At 50.1% G+C, this 23,987-nt stretch overlaps 1 protein-coding gene across 1 annotated transcript in view; it reads left to right on the top strand.

The window, feature by feature from the left end:
- The window catches only part of LOC147737710 (uncharacterized), a gene marked incomplete at its 5' end in the record, with an annotated part of 334,361 nt that overhangs the window by 41,482 nt on the left and 268,892 nt on the right, over positions 1 to 23,987 (top strand). The window contains 1 exon segment of the mRNA XM_086924964.1: positions 10,763 to 11,000. Within this exon segment, the coding sequence (XP_086781090.1) occupies positions 10,763 to 11,000 (238 nt within the window).

Below are 23,987 nucleotides of genomic sequence, written 5' to 3' on the forward strand. Positions count from 1 at the left end.
AACTCCAGCAGGATGCCTGGGATAACTTGGCTCAGGCTGCCGAATTGAACAACTGCACCCTGTTGTGGAAAATAGTTAATTCCCCATTTCTTAAAGATGAAAAGATCCCAGAGTTAACCTCCAACGTTAATAAGGAAGAGTGGATCTCTCATTTTTCCAAAATCTTTGACTCAGATAGTGTAACCGAGGATAAAGATGAAGGAGGGCCTCATACGCCACTAAACATCTCTGTCTCAGAGGTCTTAGATAGTATAAGGGCTAGCAAAGGAGGGAAAGCGCAGGGCCCGTATGGGGTACCAGTTGATATTTATAAATTGGTCCCTGAAGTTTGGGGTCCATTATTAACAAATTTATTTAACGCAGCAGTCTGTAATGAGGTGCCCCCTACTTGGGAAGAATCCATCATTATTCCAATATTGAAGAAAGGTAACCGAGGGGATGTTAAGAACTATCGCCCGATTTCCTTGTTGGATTCTTCTGTAAAAGTAATGAGCAGAGTGCTTTTGGTGAGGTTGGAAGAATGGGTGGAGGCAAACGGTATATTAGCTGACAGCCAATTCGGGTTCAGAAAGGGACGTGGTACGATCGAGCAGTGTCTAACCCTAGACCTGCTGATCGGTAAATACACCCTGGCCAAACCTGGCACTATTTATCTCTGCTTTGCGGATTTGAGTAGTGCCTTCGACCTAGTGGATCACGCCATCCTTTGGGCCAAGCTAACCAAGCTAATCGAAATGGGGGCACCCAAGGGTATCGTATTTTTCTTAGGACGCCTCTATGCTAAATTATGTGCTAGTGTACGTTACGGTACCAACGGTGAATGTACCACCAAGTTTAAGAGAGGGGGCGTGGAATTAGACAGGGGTGTGTGTTGGCTCCACTGCTTTTTACTCTTTTTATTAACGAGTTAGACTCCACCCTGAAATCCATGGCAGTGGATGCCCCCAAAATTAATCAAGAATGCGTCCCCGTATTACTTTACGCGGACGACGCGGTCTTAATTTCACGCACCCCCTTAGGCCTCCAACGGCTGATGGATGGCTTTTCTCAATTCATTAAAGGAAGAAAGCTTGTGATCAATAAGTCCAAAACCTATGTTATGGAATGTGGGCGGAGGAATAGAAAGAAGCCCTTTTCATAATTCAATGATGGACCGAAGGTCCAACTTATTGATAATTTTTCTTATTTGGGGGTCACTTATTCGAATAATAACAATTGGATTAACGAGCACAATAATGTTAGGGCCAAGATGGCGAGGAGTGCACATGGGATATTTACGTTGGCCACGAAACTAGGGGATAGGCGTGTTAATGACATGCTCAAGATATTTCAGTCTTGTTGCCTCTCCACCGCCCTGTATGGAGCAGGTCTCTGGGGCTATGCCCCGGCCAAGCCCCTCCAAGTAGAGGAAAATGTCTTTTTAAAGAGACTTCTGTGTCTGCCTAGCTCAGTTTCCAACAAATTAGTGCACAAAGAACTTGGGATTTACCATCTTACAGATTTGATCCTCCTCAGACCACTTATGTCATGGCGCTCGGTTTGGATGAAAGAAGAGACCTCACTTTGTAGAGCAATTATATCCGATTGTCTCTCTCTAGATAACCACCAAAGGATCCCATGGATAAAGTACAATCTGGATAGTTTCCGTGAGATCTTTGGCCTCAACCTTATTGTTGATCGCTACAGGGCTTCCGAGTTATCTAAACCTGAAATGAAGAATTCCTTCCTAAACCGTCTATCTAATAGGTGGTATCAAAACAGTGTCGAACTTTCATCTTGTGTACTCTACTATGATCTAAATGACTTCGTGGGCTACCAACCGTATTCATCACAAGTGACCCGGAAGGCCCATCGGTTTGTGCTGACCAGATTGAGAACGGGATAGCCCACAATCTAGTGGCCTTCCCATCCCAGTATTCACATCCTGTTGGTCCCTGTCCATGTGATAACATTTCTCCTCAAAGCACTATGCACTTTCTTCTGTTTTGTCAATTGTATAAATACTTGTGGATTGCTTATCTTAAACCTGTGTTTGAAAAGTTTGGTGTAAGGACTGTAAATGACTCCATGAGATTGCTTTTTAATTTACACCACCCTGTTGTTTGTTTTTATACGGCTACCTTTCTTCTCAAATCCATTAATGCAAGGAAAAGTATACTTTTTAAATTATTTATAACCTGCCTGTATATCCTGTACTCTTCAGGTTGTTGTCTTAAACCTGTTATTTTATCTGTTGTGCTTTTATGGACTAGTTCCTTGTTCTGAATAAAGCCTTATGAAATGAAATGAAATGAAATGAAATGAAATGAATGACTACCCATTCTGAATGGTAATCTACTAATGTTAAAATGAATCTTCCGTCAAGTCCTCTTGCATTTATAGGGCCAATAATTTTCAAAGCCACTTGTTCCAAGGAACAGATGGCACTTCAACTGCAGAAATTGAGATTTTGGTAACATGTTTACTTTTATCGCTGTAGGCAAACCTTTTGCATTGTCTATCAATCAAGCAATCAAGCACGTGTTTGTTAAGCCCAAATACTCACCCGTAAGGGTCTCAAGGCCCTGGGGAGGTGCAGGTTCCAGTCCATCAAGGAGGGGGTCTGTTGAAGAGCCAAGTTTTGAGGTTTCTCGTGAAGATGGAGAGTGGTGTAGTCTGTCTGAGGTAGAGCGGTAAGGTGTTCCAGGCTCTGGCTGTGAGGAAGGAGAAGGAGCGGCCTCCCGATCTGGTCTTTCTGGCACAGGGACCACAGCGTAGGAGAGCTGGGCTGATCATAGGGTTTATTGGGGTGCGTGGAAGTTAAGTCGGCTGTTGAGGTATGCTGGTCCAGTGTTGTGGAGCTCTTTGTGTGCATGGGTGCGGATCTTGAAAGTGATTCTAGCCTTGATGGGGAGCCAGTGGAGTGTGTGCAGGTGCTGGGAAATGTGGCATTGTCAGGTAGTTTGAGGACCAGTCTTGTGGCGGCGTTCTGGATGTTTTTTTAGCTTGCCGGTGAGGATTTTGCTTATTCTGGTATAGAGTGTGTTGATCTGTCGCTTCATTTTGAGCTCAGAGTCTAGGATGATTCCAAGAATGCATGTATGGTCCGTGGGGGTGGGTGGGCTTCCGGGGGGGGGGGGGCACCAGGTTTCGTTCCAGGCATCAGGGTGTGGGCCTATGATGAGTACTTCTGTTTTGTCAGTGTTGAGTTGTAGACAGCTTATTTTCATCCATTTGGTGACAGCTTCCAAGGAGGGCGATTTATGTGCTGTGTTTTTTTCTGGAGCCGAATTCGGATGGATCATGTTGATGGCTTTCTCGATGACTTTCGCTGGGAAGGGGAGCAGGGAAGTGGGTCTGTAGTTTTTGAGGTCGGTAGGGTCCGCCAAGGGCTACTTTAGGAGGGGGCTGATCTCGGTGTGTTTCCAGTCATTGGGGAAGGAGGCGTTCTCCAGGGAGCGGTTGATGGTGTGGCAAAGCATGGGTGCGATGGTGTCGGCGGCTCTGTTGAACATGTGATGGGGGCAGGGGTCCGTAGGGGCCCCGGAGTGAATTAACTTCATTGTCTTCAGGGTGTCTTCGGTGGTGGAGGCTGTCCAGCTATCAATCGTTGGCTTCAGGGTATTGTGGGTGGGTATTTAGTGCGTTAGTTGCCTTTGTCGAAGTTGTCAGTGTGTTGGTTGTCTTCGTCGAAGCTGTCGTAGATGTTCTTGATTTTGTGGTGGAAGAAGTGCTCCATTTAGGAGCACTTCTGACGTCCTCTCAGCGATTGCGAGCAGCCCGGTGGCAGTGGGCTTGCTTGCAGGAGCTGAGGGCTGCGTTATTGTATTTTAATCTCAGCGCGCTGTCACGCTGATTACGAGCGGTGACACGCTTTTTCAAATTGTGAATCTCTTATTGTGTCTAACCTGCACTGAAAATAAACAGGTATTTTAACCTCCTACCTTGCTTCCTAGGGGCTCTGCGGGGCTGGCTGGCAGCTGATTGCATCGTAGGCTCCCAGCGGCAGTGGCCGCCATCTTGGTTTGGGCTGGTTCGCCCAACCCCACCCACGCCACTCCCCCCACGCTGCTCCTCCATTTAAACGTCCCCCATGTGTCAGCGCAGCGGACGATCGCAGCGGGCGCGCCGTAGGCTCGCCGGAGTCACGCCAGAGTCCAGCATGTCTGCGCCCGTCCGCGGCAGGCCGGGGCAAGGGGCACCCCTCCATTTTCCTTCACTCACATATTCTCCTTCCCTTCTCCTTACGTATTGGACCCCTGGCTCCATCTGCTCTTCTGTTTCCGAACGTCTTACATCTCTAGGTCTTTACTCCAGGCCACCTTCCACTCCTCCCGCAATTACACTAGGGGCTGTCCCTGTGTCCTGTATTGTCCCTCCTGTTCCTTCCCTCCTATCTGCCCCCCGCGCCCTAGCCTCTAACACCAGGGCTGTGCTCTTAAACACCAGATCGGCTGTTAGCCACCAGTATGAGTTATTCGATTATATCGATACTCACGAACCAGACCTCCTGTTTCTAACGGAGACCTGGTTCAAAGCCGACTCTTTGCCTAATGTCCTAGCTGCGCTACCTCCCTCATATTCCATCATCCGTGCGCACCGTCCGGAGGGCAGAAGAGGCGGCGGAGTGGCTTTGATAGCCCGTACAGATTTTCATTTCCAGACTCTCTCTTCCCCCCCTATTCCTGAAGTTGACTGCTTGATAATCCGCTCCAGCTCTCATTCGGCTCCCCTAACCTCTGTTCTCATTTATCGTCCTCCCCACCCTACCCTTACTTTTGTTTCCAGCCTTCAAGACATCCTCGCAACACTAGTAGTAAACAACTCGTCAGTGTTAGTCTTAGGCGACTTAAACTTCTGGCCCTATGACCCCGCTGAAAGCTCCCTTTCCAAAGAGTTCACTGATCTTATGCTCAGTCTTAACTTCACCCCCCACGTCCACAGCCCTACTCATGTACAAGGCCACTCACTTGATCAGGTCTGGACCCTGAACATTCCCATTACACCTCCCAACATTTCACCTTGTCCTTGGTCTGACCACTTCTTAATTTCTTTTTCCCTCGCTTTAGCCCCAGTCATTAAGCCTCCTCTCCCCAAGAATACCTGGGTCAGAAAATGGGGCCAAGCAGATTTGCCATCCCTTTGCTCATCTCTGGCCATCACCCAGCACTCAGACCTCCCGAGGCTTCGCCGGGAGCAACGTCAACTTTTAAAGCTCTTCACTGACCTTGGTCATCGCCTGCTGTGCCCCTCAGCTGCGCTCTGGACCTTCGCGCACGGCAGCACCTTTTAGCAGCTTTCACCTTTCTCCCTCCTGCACGCCACCCAGAGCGCCTCCCGCTGATCGTCTCCTCCTGAGACGGGCGAGTCCTCCATCTTGGGCGGCTCTGGGTCAGCGTTGCAGCGTTTGGGCCCCTCCCCCCCAGACCAGTACTTTAGGCGCACTGCGGACCTCGCGCCTCATCACCCAGCACTCAGACCTCCCGAGGCTTCGCCGGGAGCAACGTCAACTTTTAAAGCTCTTCACTGACCTTGGTCATCGCCTGCTGTGCCCCTCAGCTGCGCTCTGGACCTTCGCGCACGGCAGCACCTTTTAGCAGCTTTCACCTTTCTCCCTCCTGCACGCCACCCAGAGCGCCTCCCGCTGATCGTCTCCTCCTGAGACGGGCGAGTCCTCCATCTTGGGCGGCTCTGGGTCAGCGTTGCAGCATTTGGGCCCCTCCCCCCTAGACCAGTACTTTAGGCGCACTGCGGACCTCGCGCCTCATCACCCAGCACTCAGACCTCCCAAGGCTTCGCCGGGAGCAACGTCAACTTTTAAAGCTCTTCACTGACCTTGGTCATCGCCTGCTGTGCCCCTCAGCTGCGCTCTGGACCTTCGCGCACGGCAGCACCTTTTAGCAGCTTTCACCTTTCTCCCTCCTGCACGCCAACCAGAGCGCCTCCCGCTGATCGTCTCCTCCTGAGACGGGCGAGTCCTCCATCTTGGGTGGCTCTGGGTCAGCGTTGCAGCGTTTGGGCCCCTCCCCCCCAGACCAGTACTTTAGGCGCACTGCGGACCTCGCGCCTCATCACCCAGCACTCAGACCTCCTGAGGCTTCGCCGGGAGCAACGTCAACTTTTAAAGCTCTTCACTGACCTTGGTCATCGCCTGCTGTGCCCCTCAGCTGCGCTCTGGACCTTCGCGCACGGCAGCACCTTTTAGCAGCTTTCACCTTTCTCCCTCCTGCACGCCACCCAGAGCACCTCCCGCTGATCGTCTCCTCCTGAGACGGGCGAGTCCTCCATCTTGGGCGGCTCTGGGTCAGCGTTGCAGCGTTTGGGCCCCTCCCCCCCAGACCAGTACTTTAGGCGCACTGCGGACCTCGCGCCTCATCACCCAGCACTCAGACCTCCCGAGGCTTCGCCGGGAGCAACGTCAACTTTTAAAGCTCTTCACTAACCTTGGTCATCGCCTGCTGTGCCCCTCAGCTGCGCTCTGGACCTTCGCGCACGGCAGCACCTTTTAGCAGCTTTCACCTTTCTCCCTCCTGCACGCCACCCAGAGCACCTCCCGCTGATCGTCTCCTCCTGAGACGGGCGAGTCCTCCATCTTGGGCGGCTCTGGGTCAGCGTTGCAGCGTTTGGGCCCCTCCCCCCCAGACCAGTACTTTAGGCGCACTGCGGACCTCGCGCCTCATCACCCAGCACTCAGACCTCCCGAGGCTTCGCCGGGAGCAACGTCAACTTTTATAGCTCTTCACTGACCTTGGTCATCGCCTGCTGTGCCCCTCAGCTGCGCTCTGGACCTTCGCGCACGGCAGCACCTTTTAGCAGCTTTCACCTTTCTCCCTCCTGCACGCCACCCAGAGCGCCTCCCGCTGATCGTCTCCTCCTGAGACGGGTGAGTCCTCCATCTTGGGCGGCTCTGGGTCAGCGTTACAGCGTTTGGGCCCCTCCCCCCTAGCCACTCCCCCTCATGTGTCCCTACATAATGGTTGGCTAGTCCCGGCAGCGCAGCGGACGAGTGCAGCGGGCGCGCCGAAGGCGCGCCGAAGTTGCGCCTAAGTTAAGCCCGTCTGCGCCCGTCCGCGACGGGCCGGGACCAAGGGCCATAGACCCTGCCCTTCCTTTGGTGTACACCTCTGCCCAGTTACTGTCCTTCTCTGTTTCTGCCCCTCTTTCCGCCTCTGCAGTCCAACACTTAATTTTGCACAGTATCTACGTCTCCTACTCTCCTTGTATTCGCCCTGTCTCTCCTATTTCCTCTCCCCTTACCTCTCCTACGCCTTTTGTCACTGGCCCCATTTCCGGCTCCCCAGCTGTCTCTGCTATTCTCCTTAATACTCGTTCCGCCGTTAAAAATCAAACTGCCCTTTTCAATCTTCTGGATACTGACTCCCCGGACTTTCTTTTCCTTACTGAAACCTGGTTTTCTTCTGATTCACTCCCGGACCTCCTTGCTATTCTCCCCAATACCCACTATGCCATTCGTGCTGACCGCCCTGACGGAAAAACTGGAGGGGGTGTGGCGATGATTATTCGCTCTTCTATGAAATTCCAGCTTCTTTCGCACCCCCGCATATCCAGTGTTGACTTTCTGGTGGCCCGCTCCCTCAATCTCCCGGTACCCCTTACGGTGGTCCTCATGTACCGCCCCCCTCAAAGTATGCCATCATTTGTGTCTACCCTGCAGGATCTCTTGGCCACCTTGGCAGTAAATAACTCCTCGCTGCTCCTGCTCGGTGACTTTAACTTTTGGCCGGGTGATCCGAGGGAGGACTCCTCATCCAAAGATTTCTCTGCTACTCTTCAGTGCCTTAATTTCTTACCTCACGTTTTGGCCCCTACTCACATTCACGGCCACATCTTGGACTAAATAAGGTCCCTACGTTGTAATCTTTCGCCCACCTCCATCCTTCCCTGTGTCTGATCGGATCACTCCATGATCTCCTTTTCCATCCATTTGGGTCAAGCTGAGAAAGCCCCCCTGCCTAAAAACATCTTGGCTCGAAGTTGGAATAAGACTGATCTTAATGACCTTTCCTCTTTATTGTCTTCATCTGCTCCTACCCTGACCGACCTGCCTTTGGAAAGTCAGGCGGATGCCATTAATACTTGGCTTTCTTCTGCTTGCGACCAGGTCGCCCTACTAAAAAAGGTCAAATCTGCTCGCCCCCACGACGCTCACAAGTGGTTTTCCAATGACCTTAAATCCCTTAAATTAGAGCTTAGGCGCTCGGAGCATCATTGGCGACGCAACTACTGTCCTACCCTCCGCCTCAAATATAAAGCCCTCCTTAATAACTATAAAAAAGCCATCTTAGCGGCCAAATCTAAATACTTTACTGAGAGAGTGGCCCTCTCGGCCAACAAATCCCGTGAGATTTTCTCACTAGTTCATAGTCTTGCCACCTCTGATCGCGCCTGTCTCTCCCCTGCCCCCTCTCAATCTCTCTGTCACTCCTTGAACGATTATTTCATTAACAAAATCATTACCATTAAGGCCAACATTCCCATTGTGTCTCAACCTGAACTTTCTGATTATTCTCCTCCGTCTCTTTCTGTTCTGGATCACTTTGAACCAATTTCACAGGAGCTTTTCCTCGACCTGCTTGTCAAGGTCAAGTCCGGTTCTCCTGCGGACTGCGCTCCCGCACGGATCCTCAGAACTCTCCATAGTAACTGTCCCATCCCCCCCTTACTTTTCTAAACACTTCCTTGGCCTCGGGTTGTGTTCCCTCCCCTTTTAAATCCGCTATAGTTTTTCCCATTTTGAAAAAAGCCGGTCTTGACCCCTCTCTTCCATCTAATTTCAGGCCGATCTCCCTTCTTCCCTATCTAGGGAAGATCCTCGAAAGCCATGTGATATCTTGCCTCTCCACTTACATTGAGGAGAACCATCTCTTGGCCTCTCACCAGGCGGGCTTTCGTCCCGGCCACACCACTGAGGGCGTGGTCCTCGCGGTCCTGGATGAACTTAAGGGGAAGGCCGACAGCAATCTCCCCCAGGCCTTGGTCCTTTTGGATCTGTCCGCTGCGTTTGACACGGTCGATCATGTCATCCTTCTCGACCGTGTCAGCGCAGCGGGCATCCAAGGCACTGCCTTCTCCTGGATCGCGTGTTGTAGGTAATAGGGTTAGACCCATACGATCAGTGGGACCTGGGTAATAAGTCGGTATATATAGAAGTGGTCCCTGACCAAACACGAAAAATTTCTTAGAAAAGATCACAGTGTTTTGAATCAAATTAATCCCGCAGAAAAATCACATTTCATGATAGTTAAAACATCACTAGTCAGAAAAATCTCATGTGCACAAGTCACCATCACAAAGAATCATAGATCCCCATAGGAGGGGTCAAACAGTGTATAAATATCAAACAACGTTTCAAGTTGAAGCTCCTAATGGTGACTTGTGCACATGAGATTTTCTGACTAGTGATGTTTTAACTATCATGAAATGTGTACCCCTTTCCTCACACTCCTTCCCCTTTTCCCGTGTGGGCGCATCTAATTTTGTATATACTGTATATAATAACTTTCATTATTTTTGGATCATTGATTGATTGCAACAGTGCGGTGAAAATAAAAACACCTTGCACTCTGATTTTTCTGCGGGATTAATTTGATTCAAAACACTGTGATCTTTTCTAAGAAATTTTTCTCCTGGATCGCGTCCTTCCTTCAAGGCAGATTACAGGCAGTTCACCTTTCTGATTTTTCTGCTTCCCCTCTTCCGGTCACCTGTGTGGTCCCTCAAAGCTCTTCCCTTTCCCCACTTCTCTTCAAACTTTACATCCGCCCCCTCATCTCTTCTCTTCTCGAGCTGGGGGTCTCTGTGTACAACCACGCAGATGACCTCCAGCTCGTCTTTGATCTTTCATCCCCAGCTGACTCTCTTCCTAAGTTTTGTTCCACTCTTGTTTTCATTTCCCAGTGGATGAGCTTCAACCATTTGAAGCTCAATCCCGATAAGACAGAGCTCGTCCTCACAGGTGGTTCGTCTAATCCCTGGTCCTCAGCTCACTGGCCCCTTTCTTTTGGCCCTCCCCCCTCCCCTGTTTCCTCTGTCCGGACTTTGAGCATCAAGATCAGCAATGATCTTTCCATCCACGCCCAAATCAGTTCCGTTGTGTCTTCTTGTTCTCTTCCCTCCGCTTAATCCGTAAGATCTCCCGGTTCTTTTCTGTGGATGCTCTTAAAACCATTATCACGGCCCTCATTACATCCCGCCTGGATTATGGAAACGGCTTGTATGTAGGTATTCCTGCCTACGAAACTCGCCGTCTCCAGGCCATCCAAAACCAGGCGGCCCGCCTTATCCTTCGTCTCCCCAAATTTTCCCACATCACCCCTGCCCTCAAAACCCTCCATTGGCTCCCGGTTCATCTCAGGTCTCATTTCAAACTAGCTTGTTTGGCCTTTCGGGCGCACGCTCGCTCTGCCCCGCTTTTCATCAACTCACTTATCTCCTCTCACGCCCCCAGCCGTACCCTCCGCTCTTCTTCACTTTCTCTCCTTCACGTCCCCCGCTTCCGCAAATCCCGCACCGGGGGCACCCGATTCTCTGTGTTGGCCCCCCAGATTTGGAACAATCTCCCTCTTTCCATTCGTTCTATCCCTATTTTTTCTCACTTCCGTAAAGCTCTTAAAACTTTTCTTTTTCTTCAGGCATTCTCCGGCTAATCTCCTTGGGCTTCCTCTGTAGATTCTGATGTGCTCCTCAGCGCCAGGAAGCCGCTTGGCCGCAGTGCGCTTTAGAAATTTCTTTTTCATTTCATTTCATTTCATTTCATTTCTAGCCCCGATCTCTCCGGCCTTGCCGCCCCTTTACAACTGGCCAGCATTAACAACTGGCTGACCCAAGCAGGCGACGAATTTGCCCCCTTGAGGCGGATCACGGTTAAGCGAGCCCACGCTGCTAACCGTTGGTTCACTCCCGACCTCAAGGAGAAGAAGCTGGCCGCGCGCAGAGCAGAGCGAGCCTGGAGAAGAGCATACTGCCCCGCCCAAAAAATTACCTATCTCTCTGTGCTCAAGGTATACAAGCAAGGCATCCTTGATGCCAAGACCTTATTTTATTCCAACAGGATATTGGCAGCGGAGTCACAATCCAGAGAGATCTTTGCACCAGTGCATGAGCTTGCTTCGTCTAACAGAGCTACGGCCTCGATCCCCCCTTCGCAACCTCTTTGCGACTCGCTCAACGATTTTTTCGTTGATAAGGTCGCAAAGATTAAGGCTAACATTCCCCCTCCATCCCCCACATTCATCAACCCCTCCCCCCCCCACTGTCACTTCTAAATTGACTTCCATTCCCCTTTTGACCAATGTCACTTTCCCTCCTCTGCTTCAAAGGGTGAAGTCAGGTTCCCCCCTGGACTTCGCCCCTGCTCATATCCTGAGAGAAATCTTCCTGACATGTCCGACTCCACCCCTCACACTTCTGAATGATTCACTCAGCAATGGATTGGTTCCCACCCCTCACAAATTTGCAGCTGTTATCCCTATTTTAAAAAAGGCCGGCGCTGACCCTTCATCTCCATCCAACTACCGCCCCATCTCCCTCCTGCCTTACTTGGGTAAAGTTTTAGAGACTCACGTGACCAGCATCCTGAGCACCCATGTAGAAACCAACCACTGCCTCTCCCCCCGGCAGGCGGGCTTTCGGCCCCGCCATTCTACGGAGAAGGTGGTGATCTCAGTGATGGACAGCCTACGCGAGGGCATCGATACCAATCTTCCGCAGGCCCTCATCCTTTTAGATCTGTCCGCCGCTTTTGACACGGTGGACCACTCCATCCTCCTCACCCGTGTCAGGGCGGCGGGCATAGAGGGCCTAGCCTTCGCCTGGCTTGAATCCTTCCTGAGCGACAGGGCTCAGGCAGTTCATTTAGCTGGGTTCACTGCTGCCTCTCGTAAGGTTGTGTGCGGGGTCCCCCAAGGTTCTTCACTTTCCCCCCTTTTGTTTAATTTATACATTTACCCCCTTATTTTTATGTTGCAGCAGCTTGAGGTCACGGTGTTTAATTACGCCGATGACCTCCAGCTAATTTTTAACCTTTCCCACTCCCCCACATCTTTCCAGAATGTCCAATCTGTCATGTTGTTCATCCAGGATTGGATGAACTGCTCAACTCCTCAAACTTAATCCGGACAAGACGGAGTTAATCTTGACCGGAGGTGGTTGCAGTCCTTGGTCCCCGTCCCACTGGCCCCTCTCACTTGGTGTTCCTCCACCCCCCGTTCCCAAAGTCAAAACCCTTGGTATCCTCCTTAATCCTTCACTTTCGGTTCACTCACAGGTTAGCTCGGTCGTCTCCTCTTGCTTTTTTTCCCTCCGTACTATGAGGAAGATTTCCCGTTTCTTTTCCCTCCCGGCTCTGAAGGTCATAGTGATGGCAATGGTGCTCTCGCGCCTTGATTATGGCAACATCATCTACAATGGCGCGCCGGCCTATGCCATCCACCGTCTGCAGCTGGTGCAGAATCAGGCTGCCCGCCTGATCTATGGCCTGCCCAAATTCCATCGTGCATCCCCCCTATTGCAGGCACTACACTGGCTGCCGGTGAAGGAGCGAGCCCTGTTCAAGCTTGGCTGCCTTACTTTCCAGGCCAAAATGGGCACCGCTCCGGAGTTCATTTGTTCTGCCATTAAGCCTTATACCCCGGGCAGAGAACTCCGTTCTGCCCACACGGCCCTCTTGACCATTCCTCGATTTAAAAAGAAAAAGGCGGGTGGAACAAAATTTTCGGTCCTCGCTCCCGTGTTTTGGAACTCCCTCCCTATTGAACTCCGCATGACACCTTCGTACACAGTGTTTCGAAAGAACCTCAAAACCCTACTCTTCTCTCGAGCTTTCGCAGTTTAATTTTCCCCGCTCCTGCTGCCTCCTCGCAATCTGAAAAGCGCCATGAAACCGCGTGGTAAAAGCGCGCTATATAAATGTTTTTAAATTCAAATTCAAATTCAAGAATGTGCTGAGTTTGTTGCAGAGGTCTTGTGAGGGAGTAATGTCTGTCGACTCGTTGGTGGGTTGGGCGAACTCCTTCATGATGTTAAAGAGTTCTTTGCTGTTGTGTGCGTGTGTGTAGATTCTGTCCTCAATTGCAGTTTTCCTCGTGTTTCTGAAGAGCTGGTGGTTAGGCATTGGTGGCGGCTTTGAAGTTGTTGTGGGCTTCTGAGGATTTAGAGTTCCTCCAGGTCTTCTCAAGGTGGCGGCATGTGCACCTGGACTCTCAGAGTTCGGGGGTAAACCATCTGGCCTTCTTGGCATGTGTGTTGTTGTTCTTCTTGAGGGGGCTATGGTGTTGACGCTGTTGGTGATCCATCTGTGCAGAGTTCGGGCTGCTGTGTTGGGGTCGTTGTCTTCCATGGTACTTTGGGTGAAGTTGCTGAGTGAGAAGATGAGTTGGTCGTTGGTGATTTTGGTCCAGTTTCTCAGTGGGAACAGGTGATGGTGTCTGTGGGTGGTGGGTGTTCTGAAAAAGAAGTGGATGCCGCGATGGTCAGTCCATGGGAGTTAGGTGGTGTGGCTAAAGTGATGGAGTTTCCTGTTGTGACGAGGGGTTCGAGGGTATGTCCCACTGAGTGCGTGGGTTCAGTCATGGTCTGGCGAAGTCCAATGTTGTGGAGGTTGTCCAGGAGGGATGCGGTGTTGGGATCTAGTTGGTTGTCGAGGTGGAAGTTGAGGTCTCCCAGCAGGGTGTAGTTGGTGGACGCGATGGCCTGCGGGGAGATGATGTCCGTGATGGAGTTGGCAAATGGTCCGCAGGGTCCAGGGGGTCGGCAGATGAGAATTCCCCGGAGGGTGGTGGTAGGGCAGGCCAGTATCTTGAAGTGAAGGTGTTCCATTAGGTCTGTGGGTCCCTCTTGGAGTGTGCTCAGGCGCAGGGTGGATTTGTGGACAATGGCGATTCCTCCTCCTGGGAGGGTGGGGTGGTCTTTTCTAGAGATCTTATATCCTTGGGAAATGGTGATGGCGATGTCCGGTCCCGACGTGGTGCTGGTCCAGGTTTCGGTGAAGAATGCTTTGTCCGGGGTGGTGCTGGTGAGGAGGTCCCAGATTTTGGTGGCATGTTTGTGGAGTGATCTGACATTGAGGACGATGCACTGAAGGGTCTTCGGTTTAGGTATGTTCTTGGGGTCGGATTGTGCTGGGTCTGTGATCCTGGCGGTGCTGTAGGTGTGCCATCAGCAGTGACAGCTGAAGGGTCTGTGCGTGTTGGCTGGTAATGCTAGCTTGCAGTTGGTGTTGCGGCCTCTGTTAAGTGCGTAGTGTGCAGCTGGGTCGTAGCATTGCTGGTGCAGAGGTCCAGGCTTCCTGGCACTGGTCGTGGACGGGCTTGCCTTTGGAGCACTTTTGGCACACGTCCGCCATTAAGTAGGGGTTGGGAGGGCTGGACAGCTGGAAGGCGGGAGCGGCTTGGGCTGAAACAGAAAAGCGCAAGAAAAGTAGAGGAAAGAGATAGAAGGAGAGTAAATGGGAAAGATAAAAATTAGGGTGAAAAACGAGCCTAAAAGCGGAGCGAGAGAAGGAGGCAGAGTTCCACTGTACCACCAGGGATGAGGAGCAGGTATAACCTGTGGGTGGAGGAGAACCACGAATAACAACACTCAAGAGTGCAGGGGCTCAGGGGAGGCCTCACTTAATAGGGGAGCTGTGAGGGTGAGCTAGCAATTTCACGGACAATGAATCAGTGGTCTTGCTCGCCTGTCCCTGCAGCAGTTGCCATTAAGTAGGGGTCGGGGAGGGCTGGACAGCTGGGAGGCGGGAGCGTGCAGGGGAACTGGCTTGGGCCGGTCGCGCTGGTCGTGCTGGGGGGAGGGGCTGCGGGGGCAGCAGCGGCAGGGAAAATGGGCGAAAAAAGTGGGAAAGAGTGGAATAAAACAGAAAAATAGTGGAGAAAAGAGATAGAAGGAGAGTAAAGGGGAGAGATAAAAATGAGAGTGAAAAAGAGTAATGGGGAGCAAGAGAGGAAAAGCAGCGGGAGAGTAGGGGACAGAGGTTCATTGGACCATCAGGTATGAGGCGCAGGTATAACCTGTGGGTGGAGGAGGACCTCGAATACCAACACTCGAGAGTGTAGGGGCTCGGGGGAGACCTTACTTAATTGGTGGAGCTGTGAGGGTGGGAGAGCAATTTCACTCACAATGAGTCAGTGGTCTTGCTCGCCTGTGCCCGCAGTGAACGCCATCACATAGGGGTCGGGGAGATCTGGATAGCTGGGAGGCGGGAGCGGGGAGGGTAACTGGCTTGGGCCGGGCGTGCTGGGGGGAGGGGCCACGGGGAAGCAGCGTCAGGGAAAAACGTGCGAAAAAAAGTGGAATAAAAGTTGAATAAAACAGAAAAGTGCAAGAAAAGTGGAGGAAAGAGATAGGAGGAGAGTAAAAGGAAGAGATAAAAATGAGAGTGACAAGCAAGTAAAACGGAACAGGAGAGGAAAAGTGGAGTGAAAGAAGGAGACAGAGGTCCACTGGACCACCAGGGATGAGGTGCATTTATAACTTGCGGGTGGAGAAGTGCCTCAAACAGTACCACTCAAGAGTGCAGGGACTCGGGGGAGGCTTCACTTAATAGTGCAGCTGCGAGGGTGGGAGAGCAATTTCACTGACAATGAGTCTGACATTCCTCTTGACCCTGGAGTCCATGCATGGCCACTAGTAATGAAGTCTTGTTATGCTTTTAGTTAGACTACAACCTAAAGAGCTTTGTGAGCTAAAGATACAATTTGTTCACATAAGCTTTCAGGGGTTATCAATTTGTTACCTCTGTATGAATCCTGGTCACAAATGTATAACTCATTTCTAACCTCCCGAAACCCCTTCCCATCACTCTTTAATTCAGGACATTTTTCTGGCCAACCCTTTAACACAAGATATTTTACATTCTAGATAGCTAGGTCTTTTTTCATACTATCTTCTCATTCTTGCTGGTTTACTCCATCAGTGATGGCTACTACCACAATTTCATCCACCGTACTATTTTCTAATTCATTGTTAGGTAAAGGAAGTCTTGACAAAAAATCTGCCGCTTGGTTCCTAGGGCCAGGAATGCAAACGATTTTAAAATTAAATCCTTCTAGTCCCAAGAACCATCTGGATATTCTTGGTGTGGTTCTTTCAATGTTTTTTACAGAAAACGCATTCACTAAAGGTTTATGGTCTGTCCTTAAAGTGAATGGAATGCCTCAAACAAATACTCGGAAATGTTGTACAGCCCAAAAACAAGCCAAGGCTTCTCTCTCCACCACTGAATATCTGGATGCTGCGTCAGACAATGCCCTAAAGGCAAAGACTATTATACTCTCTTCCCCATCCACTATTTGACTTAAGGTGGCACCAACCCCTTTAGTACTGGCATCTATTGTGAGTATAGTGTGTTTGCGTATGTCAAATTGTCCTAAAAATTGGGCATTTCCAATTAAACTCTTAAGTTTGTTGAATGCATCCTCATATTCCTTACTCCAAATGAATTTTTCACCCTTCTTAAGTACGTTTTGCAAAGTATACGTGATGTTTGCAAAGTTGTTTACACATTTTGGATAATATTCTGATAATCCAAGGAAGGACTTTACTCCTTCCTCGGTACATGGTACAGGAGCAGTTGTAATTGCCTCAACAAGGTCAACTTTAGGTTTATTTCCTTCTTTCGATATGACATGTCATCAATACATTACGGATCTGACACCAATCTGACACTTTTCTCTTTTCAATGTAAGCCCTGCATTCTAGAGTTTGTTTAAAACATTGCTAACATTTTTATTGTGCTCTTCTTCTGTTTTCCCAAAAACTAAAAGGTCATCTTGGAAGAACAACACATTATCTACTCCTTCCAAAATGTTCTATATAGCTTTCTGAAAAACCGCTGCAGTGGAGGTTAAACCAAATGGCATTCTAATCTGAATTCACCAAAAGGTGTAATGAATGATGTGAGTGCTCTGGTCCTTGGGTGATGCTCCACTTGATGGTAGGCTGAGAATAGATCAATTACAAAGAAGAACTCCGCTTTACCAAGTAGGCTCAACATCTCATTTCTATTCGGTAGAGGATACCTGTCAAGTCAAGTCAAGTCAGAGAATTTATATAGCGCACTACATACCCAGAGGGTCTCAAGGCGCTTGAGGAGGGATGGGGAATTACTTGTCAAATATCCACGTTTTAAGTTGCTTTCTGAATGCTAGGTGGTTCTGGGTAAGGCGAAGGTAAGTGGGAAGTGAGTTCCAGGTTTTAGCTGCCAGGTAGGAGAAGGATCTACCTCCCATGGTGGTTTTGTTGATGCGAGGTACAGTGGCAAGAGCTTGGTTGGAAGATCGAAGCTGGCGGGAGGGGGTGTAGAAGGATAGTCGTGTGTTGAGGCATTCTGGTCCAATTTCGTAGAGTGCTTTGTGTGCGTGGGTTAGGAGCCGGAAAGTGATCCTCCTATTGACGGGAAGCCAGTGGAGGTTTTTCAGGTGACCAGAGATATGTTCTTTACGCGGGATGTCTAATATGAGCCTGGCTGAGGCGTTTTGGATTCGTTGGAGTTTTTTCTGGAGTTTGGTGGTAGTACCGGCGTAGAGGGTGTTTCCATAGTCCAGTCGGCTCGTGACCAGAGCGTGGGTGACCGTTTTCCTAGTTTCGGTGGGGATCCAACGAAATGTTTTTTTGAGCATGCGAAGAATGTTGAAGCAGGATGAGGAGACGGCGTTGACTTGTCTGTTCATTGAAAGTGAGGAATCCAGGATGACGCCCAGGTTCCGTGCGTGGTCTGTCGGGATGGGTGCTTTTCCAAGGGCTTCTGGCCACCAAGAGTCGTCCCATGCGGAGGGGGAGGTACCTAAGATGAGGACTTCTGTTTTATCTGAGTCCAGTTTCAGACGGCTGTGTTTCATCCATTCGGCTACTTCTTTCATTCCTTCGTGTAGGTTAGTTTTGGCGGTGCTAGGGTCATTGGTGAGTGATAGGATCAGTTGAGTGTCATCCGCGTAGGAGATGATGTTGAGGTTGTGTTGGCGGGCGATGGCCGCGAGGGGGCTCATGTATACGTTGAAAAGGGTGGGGCTGAGTGAAGATCCTTGTGGTACGCCGCAGATGACTTCAGGGGCCTCTGACTTGAATGGTGGAAGGCAGACTCTCTGGGTTCTTCCGGTGAGGAACGAGGTGATCCATTCTAGTGCTTTACCTTGGATTCCGATGTTTTTGAGGCGCTGTAGAAGGGTGCTATGGCAGACTGTGTCGAAGGCTGCGGAGAGGTCGAGGAGGATGAGGGCGACTGTGTCTCCATTGTCCAGTAGAGTTCGAATGTCGTCTGTTGCTGCGATGAGGGCGGTCTCAGTGCTGTGTTTTGCTCGGAAGCCGGACTGTGAGGAGTCGAGGGATTTGTTGGCTTCGAGGAAGGTGGCGAGCTGGTTGTTGACAGCTTTCTCGATGACTTTGGCCGGGAATGGAAGGAGCGAGATGGGGCGGTAATTTTTGAGTTCGGTGGGGTCCGCTGTGGGTTTTTTCAGAAGGGCGCTGAGTTCAGCGTGTTTCCAGCTTTCCGGGAAGGTGGCGGAGTTGAAGGAGCAGTTGATGACGTCTCGGAGGTGTGGTGCTATGATGGAGTCTGCTTTGTTGAAGATGTGGTGAGGGCAAGGGTCTGTGGGGGATCCTGAGTGGATGGAGTTCATCAGGCAGATGGTGTCCTCAGTGGAGATTGGGTTCCAGTCATTAAGGATGTTCGAGGGGGGTGAAGGTCCTGCAGATGGTTGGGTGGGTTGGTCTACGGGTTGGTTGTCGAAGCTGTTGTGGATGTCTGCAATTTTGTTGTGGAAGAATGAAGCTAGGGAGTCGCAGAGGGCTTGAGAGGGGGTGATGTCGTTGGAGTTGGCCGAGGGATTGGTAAATTCCTTGACGATGTTGAAAAGTTCCTTGCTGTTGTGGGCGTTGTTATCTAGTCGGTCCTTGAAGGCGGTTTTCTTGGCCTTTCGGATCAGTTGGTGGTGTATGCGGGTGGCGTTTTTGAAGGCGTCCTTGGTGCTGGTGGTTGGGTCTTTTTTCCAGGTCTTCTCAAGGGAGCGGCAGAGTTTCTTGGATTTCTTAAGGTCATCGTTGAACCATGAGGCCTTCTTGCTGCCAAGTTTGGTTTGTCGTTTTTTCAGTGGTGCTAGGATGTCGGCGCTGTTGGATAACCATAGGGTGAGGTTGGTGGCGGCTTGGTCGGGGTTTGAGGAGTGGGCTGGGGGGTTTTGAAGAAGTGATGAGGAAATCTGGTCGATGGTGATTTTGTTCCAGTTTCTTTGCAGAGTTGGTTGGGGGTGGTTGTTGGGTTTGGGCTTGCTGTAGGTAAAGTGAACGCAGCTGTGGTCAGTCCAGAGGAGAGCCGTAGTGTGGCTGAAGGAGACATGATTGCTGGAGGTGAAGATAGGGTCGAGCGTGTGACCTGCGATGTGGGTGGGGGAAGTGACCAGTTGTTTAAGTCCGAGGTTGGCGAGGTTGTCCAAAAGGGTGGTGGAGTTGCGGTCGTTGTTCTTTTCAAGGTGAAAATTGAGGTCTCCCAGAAGGATGTAATCTTTGGAGGGGAGCGCGTGTGGAGTGATGAAGTCCGTGATGTCCTCACTAAAGTGTGCGCGGGGTCCTGGTGGCCTGTAAAGGAGGGTGCCTCTGAGTGTGGTCTTGGGGTCGATGTGGATCTGGAAGTGAAGGTGTTCAGAGTTATATATGTTGTTGTTCAGTTCTCGTTAGTCAATGCATAACCTAATAAATGTATTGTTCTGATTTGACCCGATAACAATAGGTGCAACTCACTCTGCGTATTCAATAGGCTCAATCAAACCTCGACTAACTAATTTGTTATGTTATGTTATGTTATAATACTTACAGAGCGCATGAACCCCAGCCAAGGGGCATCCCAGCGCTAAGCACAGACAGAAGATAGGTGACAGGGCCGCAGAATGCCACAACTGATTATTCAGGGAACATATGAGTTTTTTTGGCCTTGCAGAAGGCAGCATGATTATGAATGCTTTGGATGTTCACCGGAAGGGAGTTCCAGAGTTTAGGAGCTAAAGCTCAAAGAGAGCGCCCACCCGCTCTGTCTCTTTTAACCCGCGGGATGGCTGCCAGATGCTGGCCAAAAGAGTGCCGGAGACGAGTGGGCGTAAAAGGTATGAGAAGGTTTGCAGGGATTTCAGGGGAGCATTAAGGATGTGGCAGGCAATGCACAGTCTTTTAAAAAGAACACACTTCTCCACCAGAAGCCAAATGAGTCTAATAATGAACTCCGAGGTGTAACAGGTCCTGCTGAGCCCAAACAGTAGTCAGACGGTCTCATTCTGTATTGTTTGGAGGCACTGTATCTCTGCTCTGTTAACCCCTAAGTACAGAGCACTAGCGTAATCTAACCTAGATAGAATGGTGGCATGGATGATAACCTGCCGAGTATTAGCCTCAAAGAAGCCCAACAAGGGTTTGAGACCACGGAAGAGCCTGAAACAGACTCCAGCCACAGCCTTGATTTGGGGATTGGAATCAGAGTGCAGATTCCATCCAGACGCCCAGATTTTTTACCGTCTGCTAGGGTGTAGGTGAGGAGCCATGAGTGGAAAGCAACCATTGCTCACTCCACAGATGAGTTTTTACCCACCAGGAGAATTTCCGATTTGGTGGCGTTTAGCTGGAGGAAATTCGATGTCATCCAGTCCGCGACCGCTGTTAAGTCCTCTTTGAACTTAGAGGCATCCAGTGCAGGGTTATTGGATAGGGCGATCACTAACTGCATGTCGTCCGCTTATGAGACCACAGTCAGTCCTCTATCCTTTGCCACGGCTGTCAGAGGCTGAATGTAGATGTTAAAAAGGGTCGGGCACAGGGGGGATCCTGCGGGACCCCTTGGCGTCCGTTGTGTGTCTGAGAGCAGAAAGGGTGGGCAATCACTTGAAAGGATCTTTCCGAAAGAAACAAGGCGAGCCACCCCCGGGCCAAGCCACAGATGCCAATGTCTTCTAGGCACTGCAAAAGAATCTGGTGGGACACAGTGTTAAATGCAGCACTTAAGTCCAATAGGATCAGGGCAGATGTTCCTCCAGAATCCAGTGAAAGTTGAAGATGCTCCGTGACCGCCAAAAGAGCAGATTCCGTACTGTGGCATGGATGGAAATTGTTCTGAGAGGGGTCCAGCAAGTTTTTAGTGTCAATGTAGCTGGAGAGGATGGAATTAATGTGGGCTTTGGTAATCTTGGCAGTCAAAGGAAGGAGGGAGATAGGACAGAAGTTTGCTTGCTTGGACTCGTCCAATGTAGGTTTCATAAGAAGAGGGATTACTTCAGCGTGTTTCCAGGCAACGGGGGCCACAGCAGAGGATATGTACAGATTTATGAGATCACAAAACACAGCGACAACTGCGGTAGGAAAATCTTAAATTGATCGGGTTTGAGAGGATTTGCCCGGAGATCCGGATTTAAGTTTGTTACAGATAAACCGCATGGCTTCTTGGGAAAATGTCAGAAACCGGTCCTCGGTAGCTTGTTTCCGGTCCAGGGAAGATATGGCTTAGCAGTTAGGGCTGGACTGTTCCCATGAGGCACAGGGTCAGACTGATTTGCATATGGCAATGTCTGAACTGGGGTGGCAGAGGGAGCTAAAGAATGGTGATGGATTAAAACCAGATCAGTTGACTGGGGGTGAGTGTTTGATTTGCTCAAACGCTCCGTCCATCATCCCCTTTTGTATCGCTTTGTTCGCCCTAAGTGTGGCAGGGTATGCTCAGACGTGAGTCCCTTGCTCACTTTGCCACTGGATTCAAGCAAGCCGGGCTGATGAAGGCTGAAAATGCCAGAAACCGGTCCTCGGTAGCTTGTTTCCGGTCCAGGGAAGATATGGCTTAGCAGTTCGGGCTGGACTGTTCCCATGAGGCACAGGGTCAGACTGATTTGCATATGGCAATGTCTGAACTGGGGTGGCAGAGGGAGCTAAAGAATGGTGATGGATTAAAACCAGATCAGTTGACCAGGGGTGAGTGTTTGATTTGCTCAAACGCTCTGTCCATCATCCCCTTTTGTATCGCTTTGTTCGCCCTAAGTGTGGCAGGGTATGCTCAGACGTGAGTCCCTTGCTCACTTTGCCACTGGATTCAAGCAAGCCGGGCTGATGAAGGCTGAAAATGCCAGAAACCGGTCCTCGGTAGCTTGTTTCCGGTCCAGGGAAGATATGGCTTAGCAGTTCGGGCTGGACTGTTCCCATGAGGCACAGGGTCAGACTGATTTGCATATGGCCATGTCTGAACTGGGGTGGCAGAGTGAGCTAAAGAATGGTGATGGATTAAACCCAGATCAGTTGACTGGGGTGAGTGTTTGATTTGCTCAAACGCTCCGTCCATCACCCCCTTTCATATCGCTTTGTTCGCCCTAAGTGTGGCAGGGTATGCTCAGACGTGAGTCCCTTGCTCACTTTGCCACTGGATTCAAGCAAGCCGGACTGATTAAGGCTGAAAATGCCAGAAACCGGTCCTCTGTAGCTTGTTTCCGGTCTAGGGAAGATATGGCTTAGCAGTTCGGGCTGGACTGTTCCCATGAGGCACAGGGTCAGACTGATTTGCATATGGCCATGTCTGAACTGGGGTGGCAGAGTGAGCTAAAGAATGGTGATGGATTAAACCCAGATCAGTTGACTGGGGGTGAGTGTTTGATTTGCTCAAACGCTCCGTCCATCATCCCCTTTTGTATCGCCTGGCTTCTTGGGAAAGCACAGGTAATGTGGAAAGTGATGGGCCGGTGACGGCCAAGGGGATAGGCCGGCCTATTGGGGACACTGTATGAGGAAATGTTTTGTAGATATCATCCACCTTTTTGATAAAAAAGGCAGCAAGGATCTCACATTGCTCGTTGGAAGTGAGAGGGGATGAAATGGGATGCCCAGAATGTTTAGGATCCTTAAGTAAGGAGAATATACATTTAGTGGGATTGCTGCTGTTCTTAATTATGTCTGAAGAAAAGTCCGCCCTCACCTTCAGAATAGACTTGTGGTATTGTTTAATGGCTGCTCGATATTGTATTTTCAGAGATGGGTCATACCGTCTTCTCCAAGCCCTTTCCAGGGCTTTGCACTCTCTCCTAGCCTGAGCCAGTTTGTCATTAAACCAAGGGCCAGATTGTGATCTGCGGCTGTGGGACATCTTAGCAGGGATCAGAGTGTCGGGAGTATGCGAAATCCGATCTGACAAGATACTGTTAGCCCTATCCGGGTTGTTAGGGAGGTTAGGCCCATGAGAGAGGAGTATGTTTCAGAAGCGATTAGCATCCAACTCATGCCAGGGAAGTTTTAGAATGGATTTCTGAGGAGCTTCTTCAAAAGGTCCTATTCCCTGTGGTGTCAATGTCAACAGATAGTGATCGGACCAGGTCATGGGGAGGGAGGGTAGCTGTGAGAGCCAGTAGATTTGAAAAAAAAAGGATCTAACAAACCACCAGCAGAATGAGTACTTTTAGCGACATATTGTAAGATGGAAGGCAGCAAGGTGTGCTAAAAGATTCCTAATCTCCCTATCTTGACTTCCAAGTGCAGATTGAAGTCCCCAACAATATTAAAGTTGGTTGACCTAGTAACCAGCAGCGACGAAGTAGTGACCAGGGCTCCAGGGCTTCCATAAAACTTTATGAGGGCCCGGGGGGGGGGGGGGAGTTTCAGACAGTTTTTCAGACAAGACAAGTTCTTGTCTGAGCGGTTCTCTCATCATTATCGGTATGTACCTACATTTATGTACAACAGGTTTTGCACCTTCCTTTAACTTAACTTTAAGCTGAAACTCTCTCAAACACCCCAGCGTATCAGTGCATACCTCTGAGAATTCATCCAACAATTCACTGCCACAAACTGATCGTTCAACCAACATTACGGAACTTCCGATGTGGGATCTAGTTTTATACCTAAATCTTTTTGATGCTACCAACATAGAAGGATTGATCCATGTTTTACTATATACACCTTCCCTACAGTGCTTCTGTCCTTGAATGTTAGTCTCATGATAGCAACACTTTCCAAGTGTATGGGGTCCTTTTTGTACCCAACCG

This window comes from Lissotriton vulgaris, chromosome 1_1 (assembly GCF_964263255.1).
Source record: "Lissotriton vulgaris chromosome 1_1, aLisVul1.2, whole genome shotgun sequence".
Taxonomy (NCBI): Eukaryota; Metazoa; Chordata; class Amphibia; order Caudata; family Salamandridae; genus Lissotriton; species Lissotriton vulgaris.